The following is a 24,161-nucleotide window of genomic DNA, read 5'->3' as shown; positions in this document are numbered from 1 at the left end:
AAAATTACCTGGTATTGCCAAAGGATTCATAAAGCTTATATAGTACAAATGTCAGGCCAAACCACTACATGAGAGCATTAAAAAAATAAAGCTGAAGTTTTTCTTCTTGACAAGTAACCCAATACAAACAGAACCAACGTTTGTTTCTGCTCTCTAGACATATTATGATGCCCTCCAGAAAAACCATCTCTAACCACTTCTTGAGAAGCAAACAAAGGCAGCAGATCCTACTTCTAAAACAGGCGAGAGATTGCCAGGGCTTCAGGGAGCCTGGGAACAGCTGGAATAAAGCAAGCCTTGATGAAAAGCACACTTTACATACCTAGGACTGAATGCATTTCGTGTCTGCACCTTCTGTTCTTGAGGAAAGTGGAGAAAAGTGTATTTATATAGAAACACAGACACTGCATGAAAAATTATTTAGTGGGGACACATTTTTCTTTTGCCACTTGTACACGATTTTTCTCTCAGAAGTCACATTATCTCAGTCTTTCACCTGAAAACACTATAGGTGGGAGTCCAATTCATTCAAGGGATTTTGGTGATACACAGCCACACACCCAAATACAGATCATGGAGGAAACTGTTCAGTCATCATCTCAGCCAAAACCAGAAAGCTTTGAGCATGCTGCTGTGGAACACAAATTTGACAGTAGATTTCAAGCCTAGGTCCAGAAAAACAGCTCTGGAGATTTCAGTAAGTCTAGCCCTCCACAGCAAGATCAAATTGTCTTATAATAATTGTAGTGTTTTCACCTATGCAGTAGTTTAACCTCACCCTTTGGGACATATTAGAACATGTCCACCTCAGGAGCTTTTGCCTTTTCTCCTTGTAACAGCAAGTCAGAGGAAAGAGCTGATCTGTCCTATCAGACAGACCAAAGAGCACCAAGAGAGTCTGACAACTTCTGAAGATAAAGTAAGCTAGCACATTAAAAAAAAAAAACTCAAAGAAATTACTAATAACATTTAATTAACCAAATGTGACAATAGGCTTCAATAATACAGTGGCAGCAATTGTGTTATGAACTGGAAAATCTAAGATCAAGTCTGAGTCTGAAGTTTAAGAGACCTTAGAAAGGAAAAGGAAACAATGGGCATAACAAAAACTAACATGGGAATGTAACCGCGGTCCTGTGAAGACAGAGAAAGGAGGAAAAAGTACACCAAGAGATGCCCTGAGTTTTACCATTTGAGTCCTGAAGGATGCACTTCTGTGTGTACTGTGTGTGAAACTACGCACATGAATGAAGAGTAATATATACACACATATATAATGCTTATCTTAAATAAATGCTAGAGATTACTTAGAAATAGCCCTGTAAATACAAAAGGATTATGATGTATCTGCAATGGTATTAAATGTTGTTTTCAATTGACTTTTAGTTTTCACTTTGCGATTACATGAAAAAGCAGAAGCAGCAGCTAGTTAAGCAATGGAGTCTCTCTTTTATTCAAGTGCCCAAACTATTACAACAGAATATTTCATGCCAAATGACCCCCACTATAAATGAGATAATTGTACCCGACTATTTAGTGCTTATCCATAATCAGGTAACGATACAGTAAAACAATGAATGATTACGCTGACTGCACTTTGCTTTTAATAGTTTAATTTACATATTTAGACAATCGTGTTGCAGTAAAAACTTTATGGAGGCATAGTGCAAGCATAAATAATGCATCTTTACAGATTAGCTGTGGGTAGTAAGGAGCAAGCTTGTGTGCTAGCCATATCTGAGCTGCAGTTCAGTAAAACCTATGTTAAGCTCCATACTTTTCTGTGGTATAATCCAAATCTCCTAGGGGAATGACTCTGCTGACCAGTAAACACAGTTCTTTGCACTCTCACAGCAGAACATAAACAGCTGAACGCCAGGAAAGACAGCAAGTGTGAAAACACATGCAGGCTCCAGATTTCAAGGAAATATAGTCCCTGGTAAATACTATTTTCATTTTCACCTTCAAAACTGTAGCCCACCAGTAAGCTCACACTGCTGGGGACTCCTAGCTGGCATCTCCACATCATCAATTTGTCTGAAGAGGGGCATGAAGTCCTTCCCACAAACAGTAACTACAGGTGTCGTGCCACAGGATTTTCACGTTTTCACAACAGTGTAAACTTAAAAATAGACTCAGCCCCAGGTAACTACTCAATAGGTTATCCACTACAGGGCTGCTTCACACAGATTTCTGATGCATCTTGAGCTCAGGTAGAATGCACTGAGGATCAAAGGTGATGCCCACCATAGTAGCCTCCTGGTTTTTGGAACAAGATGATCTCCACTTTCAGGGTCTAGGCAGAGATAAGAGCCCTTTGGAACTGTTAGATACTGGCACTATTCTTGCAAGTTAATAACTTAAAAATGCCTTCCTGATAAGCCAGGTGTAAAAGACAAGCAACTCCTTCAGCACAGGAATGAGTTTAGGGGAAAGGAATGTCTGTGTGGTTTTGTGATGTAAGGTCAACTTGTGATATTTTGCATGGTCTACAAGCATATCATGCCTAGAAGGACTGGCAAGGGGTGGGAAAAATGAAAGGTGGGATAAAGATGGGGAGGACGCTAGATCCAGAAGTGACTGGTCTGTACTCTGCAAGTGTGCAATTTCTTCTTGATAGCCGAAGTAAAAAGACCTATCCCAAGATGCCCTGTGGCTGATAAGAGGCCTTCAAGACATTAAACACCACTTCCTTGTCTCCAAACAACTCAGTCTACCTCCTGAAGTCTTCAGAAAAAACAGAAGGTAAGCTGCTGACTGAAGTATTTCTCGATGCTTCAGACAGATTGTTTCCTAGCAGATTATAAGCAATATTGCATCATCCTTCTTGTTGACAGAGTATACAGTAGCTCTGTCCATCACAAATCATGAATGATATCCTTGGATTGGAGAATAAAATTCTTTGTGTGCATTCTGTGCTGCCTCAAAAGCCAACATATGTATGTGAAATACTTGCACAAGGGGTTGACTCTGGCTATCAAAGGCTTCCAAGTAAAACCTTCACCTGGACCGACACATATGCATTATAAACAAGAGTCAGAGAAGGAAAACAGAAGCAGCACCTACTGCAAACACAAGTGGAATTTTTCATTGGAATAGGAAGTACCTCATTTTGTGACATGGGACTCTGGAAATACATAAGTGCATGAGCATAAATATATTTGAGAGCATCTGCTGGAAGGGATGTTACCTCAGTGTCTGCTACCTAGGACTTATGGACATGACTATAGATAGGCATCCAAACACACAAACAAGTCCTTCACTGTTTGAAAACAAACTGCTGGGTGGAGAATCCCTTGCTGGTATTAAGCCTTAGAATTTCCCCCAAGGTATCCTAAGGACCAGACTCAATAAGGTGACAGGTTTTTTTTCTTTCCTTTTTTTTTTCCTTTCTGTAAAGCCTAAGCTCTTGACTGCAAAGTCATGTGTAGAGTTTGTGGGAGTTAGATCACCGGAGTGATCCAACCAGAGAAGGAACAATATCTCACTTTATCTGAAGTGATCTGTGTAACCACTACTTCTGAAGGCCTTTACTTCTGTGGAGAATGCAAGTGGCAGGGCACTGTAATGGTAACATTTTTGATTCATGGTAGAAATCTTCAATGAAACATCATTACGTCAGAAGAGATGTTCTAAAGGGTAAGACACCGGGCAGTCTTCCAGCCAAGATCAGAGATGGTAAATCTTCCCCCAGATCATCTGAAACTTGGAATTGCAGTTGCAAAGTTCTTTTAAGTCTAGGATAAGGATTCGGCTTCCTTTCCTTAAACAAGGTCGCACTGCCTTTCAGTGTAGCACAAAGGCGCTAAGACATGAAACAGATTCATGGCCTATACTCTTAGATGTGACATCAGCCTCAGAAGACAGACAACTTTGACTGGTGTTGCAATTGCCCCATTAGATAATAATGGCAGCCGGTAAAGGAATAATATTATTTCATGTTTATTGAAATGGATTGTAGGGATCCTTATCACAAAAGCTACCTTGTCTTGATTTTCCCAAACAGTCCTTATCAGTGGCAAGAAGTTTGCTGTGTAGGTGAAGTACTTGTCCAGAATTTGGTATCTGCTGTTGGCCTCCAAAGTAGATTTCAGCAGGAAACTGGTAAGAATCTAGACATTTCATGTTCTTCATCAAACAAACTTCATTAACAAGAAGGGTGACCACAACTGCGTAGGACAATGCAGAACACAGAGATGCAGCTGGCTAAGAGTGGGATGCAGAAAGCATCATCTACCCTCCTTAGAAGGTCTTGAAAAACTATATAGTCATCAGCAGATGCGTAAACTAGGTCATTCCTGGATCCAAGGGTAAGATCAGTAGTGGAAACAGTGTCATTTGTTCTCCACATTTCGATGACAACACCTCCTCTCAGTCTAAAAGTGTGAACATACACAACGGTGTGGAGAAAACGGTTTAGAAGAAAAGCATTTCACGCAGAGGGTTAGTTCCAAGCGCTTGTGGCAATGAACTGGTCAGAGAGAGAGTGGCTGGGAAAACTTGGTCAGTGTCACATATGACAAGAAAGAGGAGAACATCTTTTGTATGAAGAACTTGCATTTCACCAGAAGATGCCAGGGTTCTTCAGAAGACTCATGCACCTTAGCACCTGCTTTAGAAAGGGGGTTCTGAACTTCAGGGTTTTCTTTTGGCATAATCAGCAGAAGTGAGAGTCACAGTACGAGGCTGGTATTTGGATTCAGTTCAAGGCAGAACATTTCACAGCAAAGAATTCTAGGACCAAGCTGGAATATGCATCTTTAGAGTTAATCCAATGGTGGAAGCGTCCACTGGGCAAAGGAGGAGACTGGTCACTATGACCACAGAAGAACCAGAGCCTTCATCCTGTGGTGTAAATCTAAATAGAGTACTTTCAGACAACAGTAACATGTAAATTAAAGAAAACCAAATCAAACCGAACTACGAAACATTTCCCCAAAAGATAGAATACTTCCTCACTATACTTCTTTTTGTCTAAAAGCAAGGCACTCAGTGTGGAAGAAAGAAAGGTCCATAGATAAAACAAAATCTCACTTGGGTGGCTTAACACTGAAACATAACCTTAGTAGACATTACTGGCATACTATTGAGTTTAGACTGGAGAACATGTGAGGAGAGCTGGTGGATATCAGACATCTCAGGCAACTATAGTGGCCATCAGGAAACCAGGCCACAGCTTTGCTCACAGACTGGAGAGGTCAAAATGATGGCCCTTGACATCCATCTGCCGAGGGCGCAGAGCGGGAACACAGCCTGCCTGGCTGCCAAGGTCTTGGATCGGAATGACTGAGCTGATATATATATCCTAACTGTGAATGTGCGCAGAGATTATCACTTGACACTAAAAACCAAAGATACTGAGGAAGGGTATCACAAGGGAAATACAAGGGAGTGTTTTAATGTATGTGCCTAAAAATTGTGCAAGTTAAAAAATCTTGGTACTAACCATACGTTTCCAAAAAATACCATCAAGGCCAACAGGCTTTCCTGCCATATGTTAAGGTGGTAGCATTTTGCTTTGTTTTTACACATAGTATCTACAAGTCAATAGCAACATATATTACTATGCCATGAAAGAGGAATCATTTCAATTGAGCATAACAGAGACAGGCAATTACAACTGTGCACAGTGCTTCACAAATGTAAAATTCTAGCACACTAAGCACTGAGATACACCAGCTATTATCGCTCAGCACACAGCTGAAGGAGAACAATAACCAAAAACATAGAGAGGTAATTTTAAAACACAGTACAGCAAACCCTGCTGTCATAACAATTGCTCTACTCAGAACAGCAGGCTGCTGGGCATAAATCAGTACCATCAAAGATAGCTTTCAGATCAAACTATTTTACTGCAGCAGTTTCTTGAAACAAAGTCAAGCCAATTAAAAAAAAATATTGCTTCAAACTACAGATCACAGATACCTTTCATAAAAATGCCAACTATCTATCAAGCAGCAAAAAGAGCACTGGCATTAAATACATTAGATGAAAAGCAACCTATCAGTTCCTTTTTGAGCAAACATTAGTTGTAGTCTGTACCTGGCTGATATGTACAGCAGAAACCTGGGCAGAACACACAGATGAGTGGCTTGGGGAGTTTGGCAGAGATTTGCAGGGTCCAATCGAGAGCTGCTGTTTCTTCCTTGTTGCAACAATCTTCTGAGCAACTAAAGAAACACAAAACATAGAGGCAGGTAAGCTACAGTACACCATGGAAAATATGACACATCAAGAAATACACGGAAGATATCAAAAATGGTTTTCCATTGCCAAGGCTTGCTCCAAAACCTGATAGTAATAGATGCAATTAAGGTGATGGATGCTAGTGGTCCAGAATATGGTCCATGTGAGACTCTGGCTCTGTTCTCCACATGGATGAAACTGCCCCAGAACTCTCACTGCACCAGTTGAGCATCAGAGAACCAGTAACAGTCAAGCAGAAATGGAAAAGGCAAGTGTGCAAGTTGCTAAAAGCAATACAAGGAATGCTGTAATGAATCCACTATAGGCTTATAACATACCAACAAAGCTTATAGCAGTACACATTTTCCACTCTTCTTTAGGATGTTCTCCTTGCAGCAGAAGATAAATATGAGCAACACCTGACTAAGAATCTAGTTGAAGTGCATCTCAGTGCTATTTACTGATATGATCCTGGAAGGAAAGTGAAGGTTCATTAGGAAATCTCACTCCCCGTCCAAGCCGGTTTAGTTTACAAGAAGGTTTGTATTCTCTGCTGCTGAGGAATACGATGGACTTTTCTTAATTACCGGCCACTGCATCAGGACAATCAGTTTTGGAAGCCACAAGTTTAAAGCGTTTGAAACGAATGATAATGGGAAAACTAAAACTGATAAAGGGTACCTAACACAGAATACCTAGATTAGTGGTGTCACACATCACCTCGCGTTCAAATTCATTATGGAAAGAGGCTACTTCACGATTTCTAGTTTTCGTTTAGTTATTTACAGCATTAGCACAACTGGAAAAATTACTAATTTGTTTTGCAATGTATTAAGACATTTTCTACAGCACATAAAGAAAAGCAGCATTTATTGAATGCAGACAGTGGTCAGAGTCATTAACATCTTGTATATGCAGCTCAGCAGACTCACCATAAAAAATGGAAACAGAGCTGATCTGAAATGCAGCAGCTTCCATACCTCTCCTATAATTTTTCAATTCAAAAAAGTCAAACTATTTCAGAAATTCACTCTGTGATAAATTAGAATTTCAGCGCATTCCACTATTCAGCTAAGGCTTTTGAAAAGAGCTGTGTCTAGGTCATAAAGACTTGAAATCCTTTACATTAGTTGTCTAACTATTGGGTCACAAACAAAAGTAAACAAAATTTCAGTCTTCAGAAACAGAGACTAGTGTAGCGGCTAATGAAAAGCACCACTAACTCAATGTAGCTTCCATGCATGCCCTGATCTTCGTGAAGTGAAGCACCTTACGAAACTTGTGCAAAGGAGCCTGTGGTCACTTGTACAGTCTCCACCACAACGGGTCGGTGAGGCAGTAAGGCAACAATTATTGTCATCTACTTAAAATTTCACACAGAAACTTACTGTAATTAAACTAACAGCATTCAACTGCCTTGTTCACAACATAGAAAAAGATACTTAGGTAAATTTCAAGATTATTTCTCCTCAATAGATTACAACACAGGCAGAGATATTGTTTAGCAGAGTGAGCATACAATTTCTTTCCAAATGAATGCGATTTTAATAACAAACTGGTCTGTGGCTTATGTTTTTCATGTAAATGAATGATGACATAACCATGATTTAGTGAGAATACATTGTATAAAAAATGGCTTGCATATATGAAGAAGCAGCTTCATTAGTTACATCCCACCTCCAATAGGCCTCTTATCATCCTGAAAGGATGATATCAAGTAATTTATCTTCCCCTAGCATATTGATCATAACCTTCATCAGCTAATCATGTTTAAATTACAGAGGAATATCGTAGCACTCTGTCATTTCAAACCCATTGGCTTATTGATCTGGAGCCTGGAAAGCCATATATTAAAATATTTTAAAACACATTAGTGAATACAGAGAGCAAACCGGAGGTCAGATTTTAACATACACACATGGATTTGTCTTCATCATATGCAGTAAAGACCTAAATTAAGACCAAAACTGAATTAAAACCACACATGAATGAAAACTACCTTCTCAACAAAAGCTTCCATTCTCACACGGGAGAGGTAATTAGTCAAGGCAAATATTTACCTCTTTCCTTCAATCTGAATATAGGTGTGTTTGTAGCATCACATTAACATACATAATGCAGTCCTGACTAATTAAGGAAAAATAAAAAAACAAAACAAGACAGCCTGAACTCACATATCCAAAAGCATGACCTGAATGCTAGCAATGTACTACAAGAGCAAACACTAAAATAAACACATTTTAAAAGCAAAAAAAGCATAAATAGTTACTCCAGAAATGTGTAGAGTGGTCCAAAAAGCAGCTGGAAATTGAACCTTACAGAGAGCAGCACAAAGGGTAATTTATCCCGTTCACTGTAGAAATGGTAAAATTGCAGCAGAAGATCTAACGTTACCTCCTTAACATTGTGCTACAAATTCTAGAATAAACCATTCTTAGCCTCAAATTTCTCAGCTCTTTCTCTCTGTTAGAAAAATGATGTGCCCCCTAACGGAAATCCCCTTCTGAGCTGCCAAACCTTCCCAATTCCCCCTCCATTTCGCCAACAAGTTTAATATCCCCCGCCAGAGCACGATTCCTCCTGCCTCTCCCCTCTCTTCATTAGGCGACCCGCTCTCCTTTGAGACACCAAACAGGTTTTGCTTCTTTCATTGCGGCCATGGAGCCATCACTCCATAATTAGATTGCATTCAATATTCAAGTGCTCAGGGCTACTTGCCCTTGGATATGATGGTGATAGGAGCTTCTGAAGTACCTAAAGGAGTACCCTGACCCTTCAAAGTTTGCAACATATGAAAGACACGACTGATCATCTGTGGGGCAATCGCTGGACTGTCAAAAGACCTACTGTGCTCTTTCTAAAGCTACCTTGAGAGAAGAGATGAAACCTAAATCTTGCCCATCAGAAGTCAATAAAAGGGGTTCAGCATATATCTCCTCAGCAGTGCTGCTGCAAATTCACATTTTCTACATCTTCTATTCCGGAGAAGAAAGCCCTGAAATACACAAAACTTAAAATGTCTGGCACTGAAAACCCCACAGATCCGCTAACTCCCGCTGCTGACATCTTCAGACACAGCAGTTAGGGAGGAAAAAAAAAACCCCACAGTTAAATGGTTGTGTAGCACTGGAGAAATACACCATAATTGTAAGAACTAACACCAGATCCAGAGAACAGCCATGCTACATTGCTTATTCAGCCCCAAACCCATTTCTATGATTACATCTTTGTTAGGACTCAAAGTGATCACTCATTAGCTGCTTAGTTGTGGTAGGAAAAATCCTTAAACCAACACATTTTGTTCCACAACCACATCTATATACAAGTTCACACTGGATTTATGAGCAACTCTGTCAGAGAGTATCTAAAAATATCCAAAACCAAGATTATTTTTTTTTCCTCCCCCAAAAAAGGCAGTACCACCACCATAACTGTTCAGGCAGCTGGGTGGCACCTCTACTGAAAACCATACAGTAATATATATTGCTCTTCAAGAATGCTTGATATAAGCTGTGGCCATACGTAAGCATCTTTTTGCTGTTAATGAAAGCCAACTACTATACTTCATTAACCAATTTAAGACTACTCAAAATCTTCAGATTAATATTGACCTGCTTGTTATTGAGATGTCAGTCCATAGGAAGCTATACAATTAAAACAAACATTGTTCTATACCATGAGTAGAGAAAGCAAGAAAGTCAAAATATTTTTACCCCAGAGCTTTCAGGTTCCTTCTCAACCCAAAGATCATTCAGTGCTACTGGATTTAACGTAAATACACTTGCTAAGATATGTTTCAAAGCCAGATGAATACTGACTTCATCTATGTGGCAGATATAAAAAATAATCAAGATAGTCACGAGCATTTTAACTTTTTTTTTTTTTTTAATCAATTGCATTGCCTCTACTTTTACATAGTCAATTAAGCTATCAATTTCAGAGGGATTTTTATTGGAAGCTATATATCTGTAGTATGAAAAGCTAAACAAAATTTATCTGCAAAGTCAAGAACTCTTCTGCAAATAAACAGGGATATGTCAAGGATATTTAGAGTTATAAACCAGCAGAATTGATGTAAATATTTGGTCTTTGGGCAAGACTGATGCTTATTTCTTACACATTTAAACTTAATTTCACAAGCCAGAATGACTAGAAGCTATATTTTGCTTTAAGGTCTTGTTAATTAAAAGCATGTGAAACTCTTGGGCTGCGAGATGAATAAAATGTCCAATTTTGCAGAGAAAGCTCTTGACTTGAATGCCTCCTCTTCCATGCCTGACCTAGTTCACCACAACAAAATTAACCTTCCCACCCCGCTGCCCCTTTCATTTCGAATGCCACTTTTTGTTAGTCAAACCACTCGTTCGCAAGCAGCCCCCATGAACCTCTCGTGGGATGGTTTATTGGAAGGTCCCATCGAGCGGGGACCCGCGGTGGCGAGCGAGGTTTCAGCACCCCACCTCGGCACATCTGCATCGCAAACCACCACTGGTTCCGTTTGCACACAGAAAAAAGTTACCCGTACACCGATTTTTGCTAAACAAAGCTCTCCTGTTTCGCTCTCAAGACGCGGGGTTGACTATCAGAGGGCTAAATTCGCCCGCGGGAGGAACAGCAGGTCACCTCCTCTCCCCGAAACCCCGAGCTGCGCCTCCATAATGAACCGACTCCTCTTTGTGCTCCGTTTGGGAGCTAATCACCATTAGAAATACTGTTGCCAGAGTAACTGCTCTGACAGAGTTTTCTTTCCGCGGTTCAAAGGGCTGTTCACACGTCAACTCCTCGCGCAGTGCCAGGCTGCTTCAGCGGGGGCAGCTGGGTCTCTACAATCTCATTAGCGCAGCTTCATTCAAGTATGGGGACAAGAAAAGCAGAGGCCTGGGGGGAAAATACTCCTTACAAGAAGTTCAAGACATGTCTCATCTCTCTCCACACCTCTTAGAACTGGAAACACAAAGGTACCTCTGCTTCGCACAATAGATGCCTTGAGGGAAACCTCGCCTAGCCTGAGACCCCATCTCGCCCCAGTTTTAAGACAAAACCTGGAAAATGTCCAGAGGTAACAACAATCTGATCGCTGGTCTGTTTCCCAAAGCGAACAGAGCTACTCCTGCACCCTTTATATTGCTTTTTACCCTGGAACACTTGAAATAATAAAAGGGAAGACTCCAAGCATGCAACACCTGTAACATCTGGTGATATTTCTCTTCTCCATTACCACTGGTACAAGAGTATTGCGTATTTAGGAGGTGAAAATAGTCTTCTCAAATTACAACTAATTTAGATCAAAATTGATTTCTCATAAAACCATATATAAGACCGTTTATCTCCACTCTGTGTCCAAATATGAGTAAACACCAGGTTCAGTTAAAACCTGTCACTTTGTGCAAAAGATAGGAATGCAAGCATCGTGCAGTAAGTTTTCTTCCACTTACTGACAGACAGAAAATAGCTTTCAGTTGAAGCTGGAATGCTCATGGCTAGAGTGAAAAACAACAGAAGGGACAAACACTCATAAATACATATTTTAACTGCTAAGGGGGGGGGGGGGAAATCAGAAAGTTTGCAGAAAGGTTACCTTTCATCCTAAAATGCCCCCCCACGCATCACTTTGAACAACAAACAACACCGTATCTTTGCAGAATGTCTCTGCTCCGTTCACATCATGAGCAACACAAGATGAACATCAGGGCACAAATACCATTGGAAATACGTTAACTAATTCCTGCAGAAGCCCTGGTTTCTAAAAAAAGCCCAGTAACCCCAACAGAACCTGGCAGGGAGACAGAGAGGGAAAGTGGAAGCAGCATAACTGGTATAACTGATACAGCAACAAAATCATGTTTCAGCTGATGAACAAAAAAAATTTGCTTCTGCCCATAAACCCTAGCAATGATCATTTACTTCCGTCATGTGAAAAGCCCTGCCCAAGTCAAAAACACTGTGGGAAGTTAAGATATATAGGAACATACATGTTTTGGCAACTGCGTTTTAGTTTAATATTCCATGTTTACAATAATTAAGTGTTCAATAAAAATAAATGTATTCCACAATTACGTATTACAGGCGAAACAGTAATAACGACAAGAGGATGTACTAACCACAAATGCTTCTGAATGGGAAACATTACTGTAAGTATCCACTATTAAAGCCATTGTGCCTATTTTCAATTCAATCCATTTTTTAACCTAAACAACTTTTATAGTTCTCCCTTTAAAAGGAGAGCTTGGTGTGCCAGCTGGCACACAACCAAGTACGGGACTCCTACAGCTTTGGGCTTGGATGTAGCAACTGCTTGAGCTACTATTTTTGGGGAAAAAAATGCCAGCAAGTATTTGTGTGTGTCCTAAATGTGTTGTCAATACAAACTGAATATTTTCAACAACTACAGACTTTAAGCAGGAGTGAGAGGACTATTTAACCCAGGTCTTCTCAGTGATGCTGTTTAAGCTGTCATCCAACCATCAGCCAGTATGAGCACAGCTAAAGCACAACATAGGGCCAGAAATTTCTTAAGCTATTTTCCCCTGTAGAAAGAGTGTGCTGCAAAGCCATACCCATAGAGATGAGTTATTATTCTGTACTGAACACAAATCCACTTAATGCTCTAACAGACTATGGCGGTACTTGCCGGGATAACCTCTATTTCACATTACAGCATGACCAACAAGGGTGGGAAAATGAAGTGTGCAGGTACTTACCTCTGACCCTGCACAGCAAAAGAAGAGTCAAACTACCTCACAGAAAAATTTAAAAAAAATCAGCTGTCTATAATGTGAGGTACCAAAAGCATTAGGAAGTTTTAGAGGACAAAGTGCTCAGTTAGCATATCTTCTTAAAACAATTTGATTACATAGTACATGATACCAGCTTTTCTACTGCTTGACTAAAACACACTTTACTTGGCAGCACTGGGTGGTCGTATTAACCAGAGAGCTTTCACACTTGTCATACCTCCCTGCGCTTCTTAAGCACTGATGCACAATCCAGAAGGAAAAGCATCTCAACACAGCCCTCTGACTCCCAGGGCAGCAGGGTATTTCACATGGGACATGTCTCTTCCCCAGCCAGAACAAGGTAAGCAGGTAGATGTTGAAACCACCATATACATTTCAAGTGCTGTTTTTCTATTTCTGCTACATGAATCTAAATGCTTTTGCATGGTACTAAGCAATGCCAACGCAAATGCAAACTTTTCAGCCTGCAAGTCAAAAGGTAACATGCTACTAAAAGAGCTGGTTAAGAACACAGGCATCTCAACCACAATTTCACACCATGGAAAGATGAGCAGCAAATTTCCTGCCTCCCCTTCTCTTCCCTTCCCGAACACGTAGTGCTGCCAGTGACAGCAACATTTCTCCCTGCAGCCTGTACCTGTATTCTCAGGACATGGAAGAAACATCCAAGGCTCTGAGCTTCCAGAGCTTTATTTCTGGAGACTCAGCAACTCTCAGCTTCCCTCACTTCTCTCATTGTTAAACTGAATTTCTGCATCACTTCGGAAATCACAGTAACACTGCATACTGCTTTCCAAAACCTTTAAAAAGATGTGTTAACTCAGTAATGAGAAGTTACCACTCCTACACTAGGCAGGCAAAATTATGCAAATAAATCTGTCTTTTAGAAGTGTTGATATATGTCTGTTGCCACAAGTAAGTTTCTAATAAGGATGCAAAATCCTTCAGAAGCTGTGAATGAATACTATACATTGATACAGAAGACTGCCTCTTCAATTAATACATGGCCTTCCTTGTGGTATCTATTCTAATATAAAGCTATAACATAGACAAAAGCTTATTTAAGATTAATCTAGTAAGAGCTTCAAAGTTGCTCCTAAAATAGGAAGTTTTAATATAGGATGCAATTCTTAACTGAATTCCCTTTATCTCATTATATTAAAACAAATTTATCTCCATTTATGTCTCAATTACCTCATAGGGCCGTTAATTTGTTGGAAATTAAGCTATTGTGTGATTGCTCCTATTACTTGGGGGATTTAAATGCTGACTGTAATAAACAGTTACCTTCAGGATAGAACAAAGTCAATGCCACCCATGTTAATTTTGCAATGAAAATACTGCCAGAACAGCCAAGCCCGCACCTATGAAGCTAGAAACCAAACTTCTGCAGAACATGAACAAAGCAGGAAAAGTAATGCTATATACATTGCTTATCTGTTATTAGTCTTCACCTTCTCTAATGTGGGATAGTTAAAACTTTAAGCTATACCCTGTTTTCCCAAAAATAAGACACTGTTTTAAATTAATTTTTGCTCCAACACTTATTACTCTTTTTTTACACATATAGCTGCCTGGACACTGTTTTAGTTGACTTCTTAAATTAACTGCAACTAGGGCTTATTTTTGGAGTAGGGCTTATATTTTGAGCATCCTCAAAACTCCTGAAATCTCATGCTAGGCTTTATTTTTGGGGTAGGGCTTATTTTCAGGGAAATGGTGCACAATTGTTTGAAACACCTGTTTATATGCTTGTGGGAATGAACAAGCTTCAGAACGAGCTCCAGCTCACCCACAAGAAGAAACATCTACACTGAACATAATGTGCATTACAAATAAAAGTTGATAGATCATAGTTTTATTATATTATTACACAGCCTCCAAAAAACAGCTTTAAGTTGAATTTTATTACTAAAATGCACAGTTCTTCCACCCTACTAAAACACTTTTATAACTCCTCAGAAAGAGAGCTTCCAAGAACTACTAGGATATTTTGTAATACAAGTAAATAGGAAATGTATGTATGAACACATATATTTTATACTGAAAGATACTGTTTCACAATCACCATAGTAAATAAGTTCAGCTACAGTGGGCTAGTTCAGTGTTAATGTTTCTAAAATATATTAATATGATTCCCCTTAAAATAAATTTATAAACCACATCTTACTGGTAACTTGGGGTTTTTGTGATGCTTTCATTGAAATACACATTTCAGCTCTGGTTCTCATAAAAAACAACTGTTCTTCTTTTACCAGATATGAAAATACAGTTATAAATAAGACTCGGTATTAAATATCTCTAATCAATGCCAATATATATTTTTTCCTCCACAGGTAACTATGATTAACACTGCATATCACTTATTCCCAACTTTGATGCAAATCACTGTCTCTAACATTAGGTAAGCAAACATGTCAATAAATCCACTACACAATCTGGAAAGCATCTGGCATCTAAAGAAATTTTCAAAATAAACTATGTTTTCTTCACTACTAGAATTGTGTTGCAAGTACAAGCATATGGCTTGAGGATTTATAAGGCAAACGCTGTGTTAGACACACAGGTGAAGACTTTTGCACATGGATTTACCTGACCAGTAGATCATGAAGCTCTGTTGATATTTCCATTATCATGGAATCAAGGCATAAAACCTCCTATTTCCCCACACAAAGATACAATTTTAAACACAACGGTTAATAAATATTGAAACAATAACAACAACAACAACTACAACAACAAAAAAAACACACAAAAAACAAAACCAGAAATCAGCACATTCAAATGCAATGATGTAAAATAGATATGTTTTCTAAAATGCCCGTAAATAATTTGGGTTTTAACTATTCATTAAGAATAAAATTCTTAAGCATAATATCATATGTTACATAATTCTATGTTTTGACATGATAAATATGATTAATAAATAAGTCTATGTGCTTAAGAATTTTACCGCCTTGCAAGCAGTTTCACATATCCATTTTGAAGTAGCTACTTTGTATCACAGTATCACAGTACGTTTGGGATTGGAAGGGACTTCAAAAGATCATCTAGTCCAATCCCCCTGCTGGAGCAGGAACACCTAGGTGAGGTCGCACAGGAACATGTCCAGGCGGGTTTTGAATGTCTCCAGAGAAGGAGACTCCACAACTTCCCTGGGCAGCCTGTTCCAGTGTCTGTCACCCTCACTGAGAAGAAGTTTCTTCTCAAATTTAAGTGGAACCTCTTGTGTTCCAGCTTGATCCCATTACCCCTTGTCCTATCATTGTTCGCCACCGAGAAGAGCCTGGCTCCATCCCCATGGCACTCACCCTTTATATATTTATAAACATTAATAAGGTCCCCCCTTAGTCTCCTCTTCTCCAAACTAAAGAGACACAGCTCCCTCAGCCTTTCTTCATAAGGGAGGTGCTCCACTCCCTTAATCATCTTCCTTGCCCTACGCTGGACCCTCTCCAGCACTTCCCTGTCCTTCTTGAACTGAGGGGCCCAGAACTGCTCATGCTACTGAATTCCACTTTTCACAAACGATATTTATACTTTCTAAAGATTTAGGCACATCCAATAAGCTCCCTGTTAGCACACAAAATGACACAAAATCATAGAAGGCTTCTGGTTACATTAGTGAGAATCAGATATATCCATCCTTGTATAAAGAAAGAAACTGATTCACATTTACTAAAGTTCAACTTAACTTATGCCTCATTCGTAGTTCTGTCAGTTCACTTGTGAAGAAAAGATTTTATTAGCAAAAAAAGGCCTTTCATTAGAATAATCAATGACTATTTTTTTAACTGAAAAAAAGAGTTAAAATCATTTCCTAAAAATCCCAAATCTATGAATGCAGAGGCACAACCGTGCCCTGACATCATAGAGCTCTGTGCTACACAGCACAGCTGGTCTCAAAACAAGGGCTGTACCCCCAGTGTAGCAGAGTGAGAAACGTAATTTGTCAACAGAAATTAAACATCTTCAAATTCTGAAGTATTGCAGCAGTCCTAAAACTAGCTTGTTTGTAGGCAAGACAGGTTGGGATGCCACGGCAGGGTTTAGCATCCACTTCACGGCTCACAAAAAGCAGTGTCCATAGTCAGCGATCACTGCAAGCCCAGGTGACCTGATCTCCTGTTTTGCTCCATCTCAAGGTGTTCCACAAACTTTTGACATAAACCCCCTTTCCAGCCTGAACTGTCAGAAAGCAGACACACTGTTCATCCCTGAAGATCCAAGTATGACGTGGCTGGAAGACAGGATAACATCCAGAATGCAGCTTAATGGCACTCCAAGCACAAGCTACACCTTCCACCCTTCCGATGCTCTGCTAATGCTTAATTGTTCTTGTGGAAAACTACCTAATTTTATTGAGCATTTAAATATCCAGTCTCACTTGTGCTCTCTTACAGCTAAGTATTAACTAAACCAATGAATACTCATTACTTTGGACTGGTATTCTGTGGTAATTTTGTAATATACTTCAAAATCCCTTTTCAGCCAGGACCTATTTGAAATAATGCAGATATGGCTCAGTCATTAAGGCGGCAGTTTTCTCGTTTCCATGTTTTAACACCAAACTTCACAAAAGCAGAGAAGTTATAATGACTATGCGTAATCAATCCCAGCATTTTCACTCTAAGTGAAATTATAATTTTTATCCCGTTTTCCAACCATTACACTTTCCCCGTCACTGTGTGATGGTAATACTCCAAACTGCAGCTGGATTAATAAAACCATACAATTGAAAGCACACTTCAGTTCTGTAGTAAAGACTGAAATTATGGCAAGCTATATCTGTCCTCCCCTGCCCTCCTGGCACATCTGGTAGACACAGTCATATGGCAGACCAAATACTACAAAGCAGATGATTTACACATAGAGGAGTCATCCCTGCTTTGATGAGAACTATTGGGGCATATCATTTGCTGGAGGACCAGCAAACCCCTGGACAGCTCTGTCCATTCTAATCGGATTCCTGCGGTACATCAAAAACATCATGTTCACTATATCATTTGAACAAATATTACCTCCCTCACTTTAAATATGGATGTTATTCCTCAAGATGTGAATATTCTCCTCAAAACAACAAAAAAATAAATCAGGTATCATGTCTCATGGCGAATATTTCCAGCCCCCTGACTGTCTGCCCCCAAACATCAGGAGCTCTGTCTTCAAAGTGTGTTGCATCTGTGGACAAAAGCAGCTTTGTGGGGTTTGAGCTTTAGATATACACCACATAGCTGTTACCCCTCCCTAGCAGAATTTCTCAAAATAAAAGAACTTGAGGTACTTTCAAGACAATCAAGCTTCACTGTTGCAGCACTGACCCCGCTACACCCAAAGGTGACGAGCTCCTGTATAAAACTGAGTTGCGACGTAAGAACATAGACACTGTGCAAAGCAAAACCACCAATAACACTGCAGCAACATCCCAAAGACGCACAAATACATCACTGTTTCTGATGCATGTTATATACATTATTCATCATCAAAATCAAGAAACACAACAATGTTCTTGGAATTTAAAGAAAAACCTTCTTCACAACAAACCACCAAGGCTCTCAATAAGGTTAAAACAAAACATTTCAGCTGATTAGCTTGTTGTCCACTGAGCCATTAAAATCCACCTCTCAGACTTCACAATTCCCATTAGAACAACAGTTAAACTTATTGTTACCAAGAATGCTGCTTCACTCGCAGCTCAAATAAATGCCGTTCCAAAAACCATCTCCACAAGTCAAATAGCAGATATAGAGTCATCTACTCGGTTTCTAAAGGCTAAATTATTTGTTTTTGTGGGTTTTATGCACACTCAGCTGTCACAAAAGCAGTAACCTACCAGAACAGAAGTATCACACAGCATTTAACATAAATCTCATAAAACATATAAGCCCCCCTTTTGCACTTTAATCATTTGCTAACAGTTACAATAAGATTGTATTAAAAATTTAAACTGCCCTACTTAATGCAATTTACCTTCAAAGGTCCATTTCCAGAGAATGAAGTCGAATGATATAAATGTCGAACACTTGATCAGATTTATTGCACTGAAGAATATTTCTCTTGATACAGATCTGACGAGTGAAGGCTAATGGCTTTAGTTTTATTACTTTTTAAGCACATAATGGGAAAATTTAGACATTTTCACAAGACTAAGCTTCAGCAAGAATGGTACATTTACAGAATGACAGCACAGAAGAGAGCTGTGTGATCTCTTCAGAGATGACCGGTTCAACAGCGCTATTAATGGAGAGATTAATGTAAAGTATTTATCCAGATAATTTGTCACACAACAGTCAGGCCTGAGTCCCTCCCTGCTAAACAGGGACAGGGAAGAGAAGCAGAAACTGCTGATTATGGCCAAATTTCTCTACTGAATCGGTCCTAGAGGAAGGCAAGTGAAGTCCCACTGAGGTTGTAAAATAAGGAGTTAAGTGATGCTGCTATAGGTACAAATTAACGGGTTCCTGCAGGTGATCTGGGGACACACACTCCTTACCCAAGCAGTGGCAAATTACAGAAATAACCCACTAGCCTCCCCTCTTTCCATTCCAACCATGTTTTCCATTAACAGGAAAAGTACTTCCAAAATACTATGAAGCAATAGTTTTGTTTGTCCAAAGAGACTTTTTTCTTCCCCTTTAAATTGAAAGACAGCTGGGAGTCCTCAGATTTCAATTAATGTCTGGGTACTTATCCAATCAATCATCAAGTGCTATAAATTTCCTATATTTCTCATTAGTTACACTATTGCACAGCTTAAATCTAAACATACCTTTCCATGAGACTGTAAATTATGATGCATGAGACACAAGCAACTGTATCAGCCATCAGAAAAGGCATAAATGATGAGAGCAAGTCAATTGTATATATGCTAAACTGAAGATGATTTACTCCTTGCATTTTTTTTTTTTTTATACAAAAGTATCACCAATGGAAGCGTCACTAACACACTACATCTCTTGGAGTTTGCATATATGACTTGAAACTAGTAATGACCTGTCTTTATTAATATTAACAAGTTTTATGCACAAAATCCAATTTTCTATGGAAAAAATATTTCTTCAGCATCTGCCAATAGTATTATTTCATTAAGTGCAGACAGGCAAAGGTTTTTCATTAAGCTCTAAATTTAAAATTGGTTTTGTGACTCCAAAAGCCATCTTCAGCCTCTTCAAAGGGCACGTGGTGAGACACTCCAGAAGGTACCTAACACAGCAGTACATTGTGTGCTTAGAAATCTTGGGGTTTATCATACTGAAATGTAAAAGGGTATGTATCCATACACTTATTAACAAAAATCCATCAGCTTTTTAGTCTTATATCAGCTTTATGAGGCCTGTGGCAGTGGGTGCTGCCGGCTCCAGTGGTGCAGCGCCCTCCCCTTGCCCGGCATCACTGGATCTCACCCCAGTGTCTTAAGGCAACTACTAAGGTAACTATTCCTACATTTATATAGTCCTAAAATTACATTCTGCCCTTTGAAGGCAACCACGAGGCTGATGTGGCCCCTGGTGAAAATGAGTTTGACACCACTGTCTTAAGGTCAGAGATGACCGTCTTCCTTGGAAGAAGCTCTGAAGAAAATTAAGTCTTCAGTCATGCAAGTAGGTGTAAGGCACAAAAGAAACTAATCCCAGTAAGATGTCTGTAAATGAATTTGGACAAGGCAAGGACTTTTGGTTAAACTGTGATGCCAGCTGGGTAAGAACTGCAAAATACCAATGTACTGGCATGGAGTGGCTGGCAAAGACATTCCATTTCTCCACGGAGGTTCCTGAGTCAATGCAGCGTTTGCCACCAAGCAGAACAGAGCGCTTGACACGGATGACTGAAACATGCTCAAGAACTCCCTGCCTTCTATTTCTATCTGTGTAAGATTTCCTAAAAAGTTAATTCAAAGTTTTGAAGTTACAGGAAACTTTCATTCAAGGCCTATAAGTCAGCAGCCAAATGGAAAAAAAAAAAGGGGGGAGGGGTTGCAAAAAGAAAACCAAACAACAGCAAACTACAGGCCAAAGCAAACAGCTTGGCTACTTCACATTAGCTACCAATTATCAGCAGATAACAGAAGTGAAGTCAGACATGCCAAGTGTCAGTGTAGCCATCAAGAAACTACTTCTTGCCCCATGCCAGTCCCCCGCCACATCACAGGCAGTTCAAATGAGGAAGAAAAAAGCTCTTAATGGCAAAATTTTTGTACTGTACTTGGTATTTTGATCATCTCTTCCTTACACATCCTCCACATTTTTAAATCTAGTACTGATGGAGGACAAGTTATTGACATGGCATTTGCAGTAGTACAAGCTATTTTTTGACTTGGCAAGAAAAGGACAAGCACATTACATGAACCACTTGTCAGCATCAGGACAGGCAGTAACAGCCAAGAAAGCACAGGTATTTTAACCCCCAAATTCTCAAAATGCATTATTAACCAGAGTGCACAAAAGGAACAACCAGTTGATATCAAATAAACTTGCCAGAGTCCCCGATTTTCATAATCCCTTAATAAAACTAGTCAAGCCCCTGTGCCCAGCAGTTGCATTTAATAGTCAGGATAATTTTCATAACAGTCCCATCCATCTGCCAACTAACTTTCCAGCTTCCTTCTTAAAACAAAATGGAGCATGCAATGCTCAGACAAGTATACATGGGTCACAGGAAGATTGTTACCTCTGGAAAGACAAAATGAATGAAATATCTACATATGTAAAGAGAGGCTATTCAAAATGTAGTTCTATATTCTGCAGACTTATCTCCAAGTTGTGCAATGCAATACTATGCTGTGTTTTCTGTTTTCCACAAAATAGTAACTAGATGGTAAAAGGGACAGAGGCTGGCCATGCTGCTTTGGGCACACGCTCTGACACAACTAAGGAAAATAAACGCAAGAGCTTGATATAAACATTGATTTACAAAATACACATCAGATATAGCATTACCCCAAATATTTGGGCATTATTAAAGTAACCATACAAACAGAACAACAAGCTGTCATATGTTCAATAGATACATCTAGCTTTATCAAAAGATTTGGGATACCCGGATACCAACAGCTCTCCTAGACCAATACTGCATCCAACTAACATTTATGTCCCTGAATAAGCATCACAAAATAGCCCAACTTGGTGAGTGGCAGTAAATAAAGTTGCCTGTTAAGCAACTCACTGTTTAAGACTGGTCAGCACATGGGCCAATCCCGTTTTCACAAAACCTGAAATAAATGAGCAGCTCACAGATAGAATTCACCGTGCATTTACTGTTGATGAAAATCACATTATGAGATTGATGCGAATGCTTTTTTTCTTAGGTGAGAAGAGGCAAAAATTCCACTTTTCAGAGGCACAAGTTTCCTTCCACAACACCAGGGACTTATCACTGCAAGCAACCTCATCAGGTCAAACTTCAAAGTCAGTTGAAACGCAATTAGTTTAAGGATTCTCTATTTTATAGAGAATGGGAAAAAAACCATGCATTTTAAACTCAGTAGCAGTGCCAGACGGTTTCTGGCATAGGAATTTAGAAGACTGACGTCCCCACTCATTCTGCCTTACTACACACGCCATCCCATACATTTGTGCAGACTTTAAACTCTGAATACACCAGTGTTAATCCCAGAGAAGCAAACAGTTTCAATAGGATTTGCATATGCATATGGCTTAGTTGAAAGGGAGCGATTTGCAATGCATTTCGGAAATCCCTTTTGAAGAACAATCTATGCTAATAATAAACTTTGATGTTTAAAATGTGTTTGTTACACAACAAAGAACATTACAAAAGGATTATGTTTATTACACCAGTTTCAAATGTTTGATAGCTCAGACAAAAGCATCCCTTTTATTATAAGAGGAAAAAGCAAACTACTCTCCTCCATAGATGTTACTAAATACACTGCAAACACACCCAGGAACAGACAACAGTTACAGAAACTAAGATGTATAAATGTAATAGGAGCATTTTGATAGATCTTTGTTTGCCAGCTCAGATCAAAGAGCTTTGGGATGCCATATGTCAGAAATAAATACATAAGAGCAACAATTATTCTCTGGAATCTCAAGGGGTGGTTAGAAACACCACAGAACAGCGCCCGGCATGGCTGCTGCTCCAGGTGAAGTCAGATTTTCCCCACAAGACTCCTCCCCAGGCTTGGCATTGCCTCCTACCTTTGTTCTGACAGTCTGTACGTTCTACCCTGAGCACAGGTTTTGTTTCCAGGTATTCCAAAACACGCTGGTGATGCTCTCAGCAGACTGGTTCTATTCTCTCAGCCAATTTTATAGTAAGGGACAGGAGGCAGCTTCCTTTGCATCTGTCTTGAGACGAGGCATCTTGCCTGTTAGCTTTTATTCTTTCACTCCGCAATGCTAATGCACCATTTGTGCCAAAAAAATGAGGTTAAATGCATAAAAGACAGCTTACATCAATGACCAAGGGTCAACATATTAGGGATAATTAAAGAACTCAAGCTTTAGACATTTCGCACTGCCCTCTGTATCCAAGAACCTGTTGGACACGCTGCACAGAACACATGCTGTCAGGCAGCAGATGAGGTGTTAACACGTTTTAAAATCTGTCAATAAAAATTTAAGAAAAAAAAATCTGATTAAGTGATCAGACTGTAATATAGAGCAGGAAGAGCACAGACAGACCTGCCAGCAAGGCGGACTCCCCCAAAATGCAGCAAGTGAGCTCCAGTTTGGACAGGCTTCTCAGAAATCAGACAGGCTGAAGCACTTTTTGGCCCTGATCTAACCTTGTGGTCAGCTCCACCACCCTTCATCACAGCATCACTACCGACTGCAAAAGTGAATCGTCTCCCTAGCAGATATAACCAAGCAGTATTTTTTTTTTCTCTTTTTTTTTTTTTTAAATCCTCACATTTGGATGCATCCCCCACAACTGAGCCCCGCTAGCAGCTGTGCTGTTACTGTGTTACTCTCTATGCAATCACTTCGCTGTTCAGGTCACTTGGCTCAAAAAGAATTGCAGAAATTGTCACTGCTCTTTTCAGCTTCTGTGACCAGCTCCACCAGGAACTGCAGCAGGACAAAATTTAGCAGAGGGATGTTCTTCCATAATTTAACCTCTGCCAAGCTGACATCTGACTTATTCCTACTCTGATTTTGCTTTTTTCCTCTACTGAGAATAAAGCTCTGCAAAATGCAAGACAATTTAGCAGCAGTGGTATTTTCCTAAGGTACTAAACACAACAGTAAGACAAAGGCATAACACAGACTGTAAAAC

At 39.6% G+C, this 24,161-nt stretch overlaps 1 protein-coding gene across 7 annotated transcripts in view; it reads right to left on the bottom strand.

Annotated features, from left to right (window-relative positions):
- Positions 1-24,161, bottom strand: part of AGAP1 (ArfGAP with GTPase domain, ankyrin repeat and PH domain 1) — a 365,836-nt gene that overhangs the window by 191,371 nt on the left and 150,304 nt on the right. For all 7 annotated transcript variants that reach the window (XM_082055530.1, XM_082055531.1, XM_082055532.1 and 4 more), the window contains one exon: positions 6,043-6,170. In XM_082055530.1, the coding sequence (XP_081911656.1) occupies positions 6,043-6,170 (128 nt within the window). The remainder of the gene's footprint in view (positions 1-6,042; positions 6,171-24,161) is intronic.

The sequence above is a fragment of the Streptopelia decaocto genome (genome assembly GCF_964273445.1).
Source record: "Streptopelia decaocto genome assembly, chromosome: 6".
Classification (NCBI taxonomy): Eukaryota; Metazoa; Chordata; class Aves; order Columbiformes; family Columbidae; genus Streptopelia; species Streptopelia decaocto.
The sequence above is the reverse complement of the archived record's forward strand: the minus strand, read 5'-3'. Positions and strand labels throughout refer to the sequence as shown.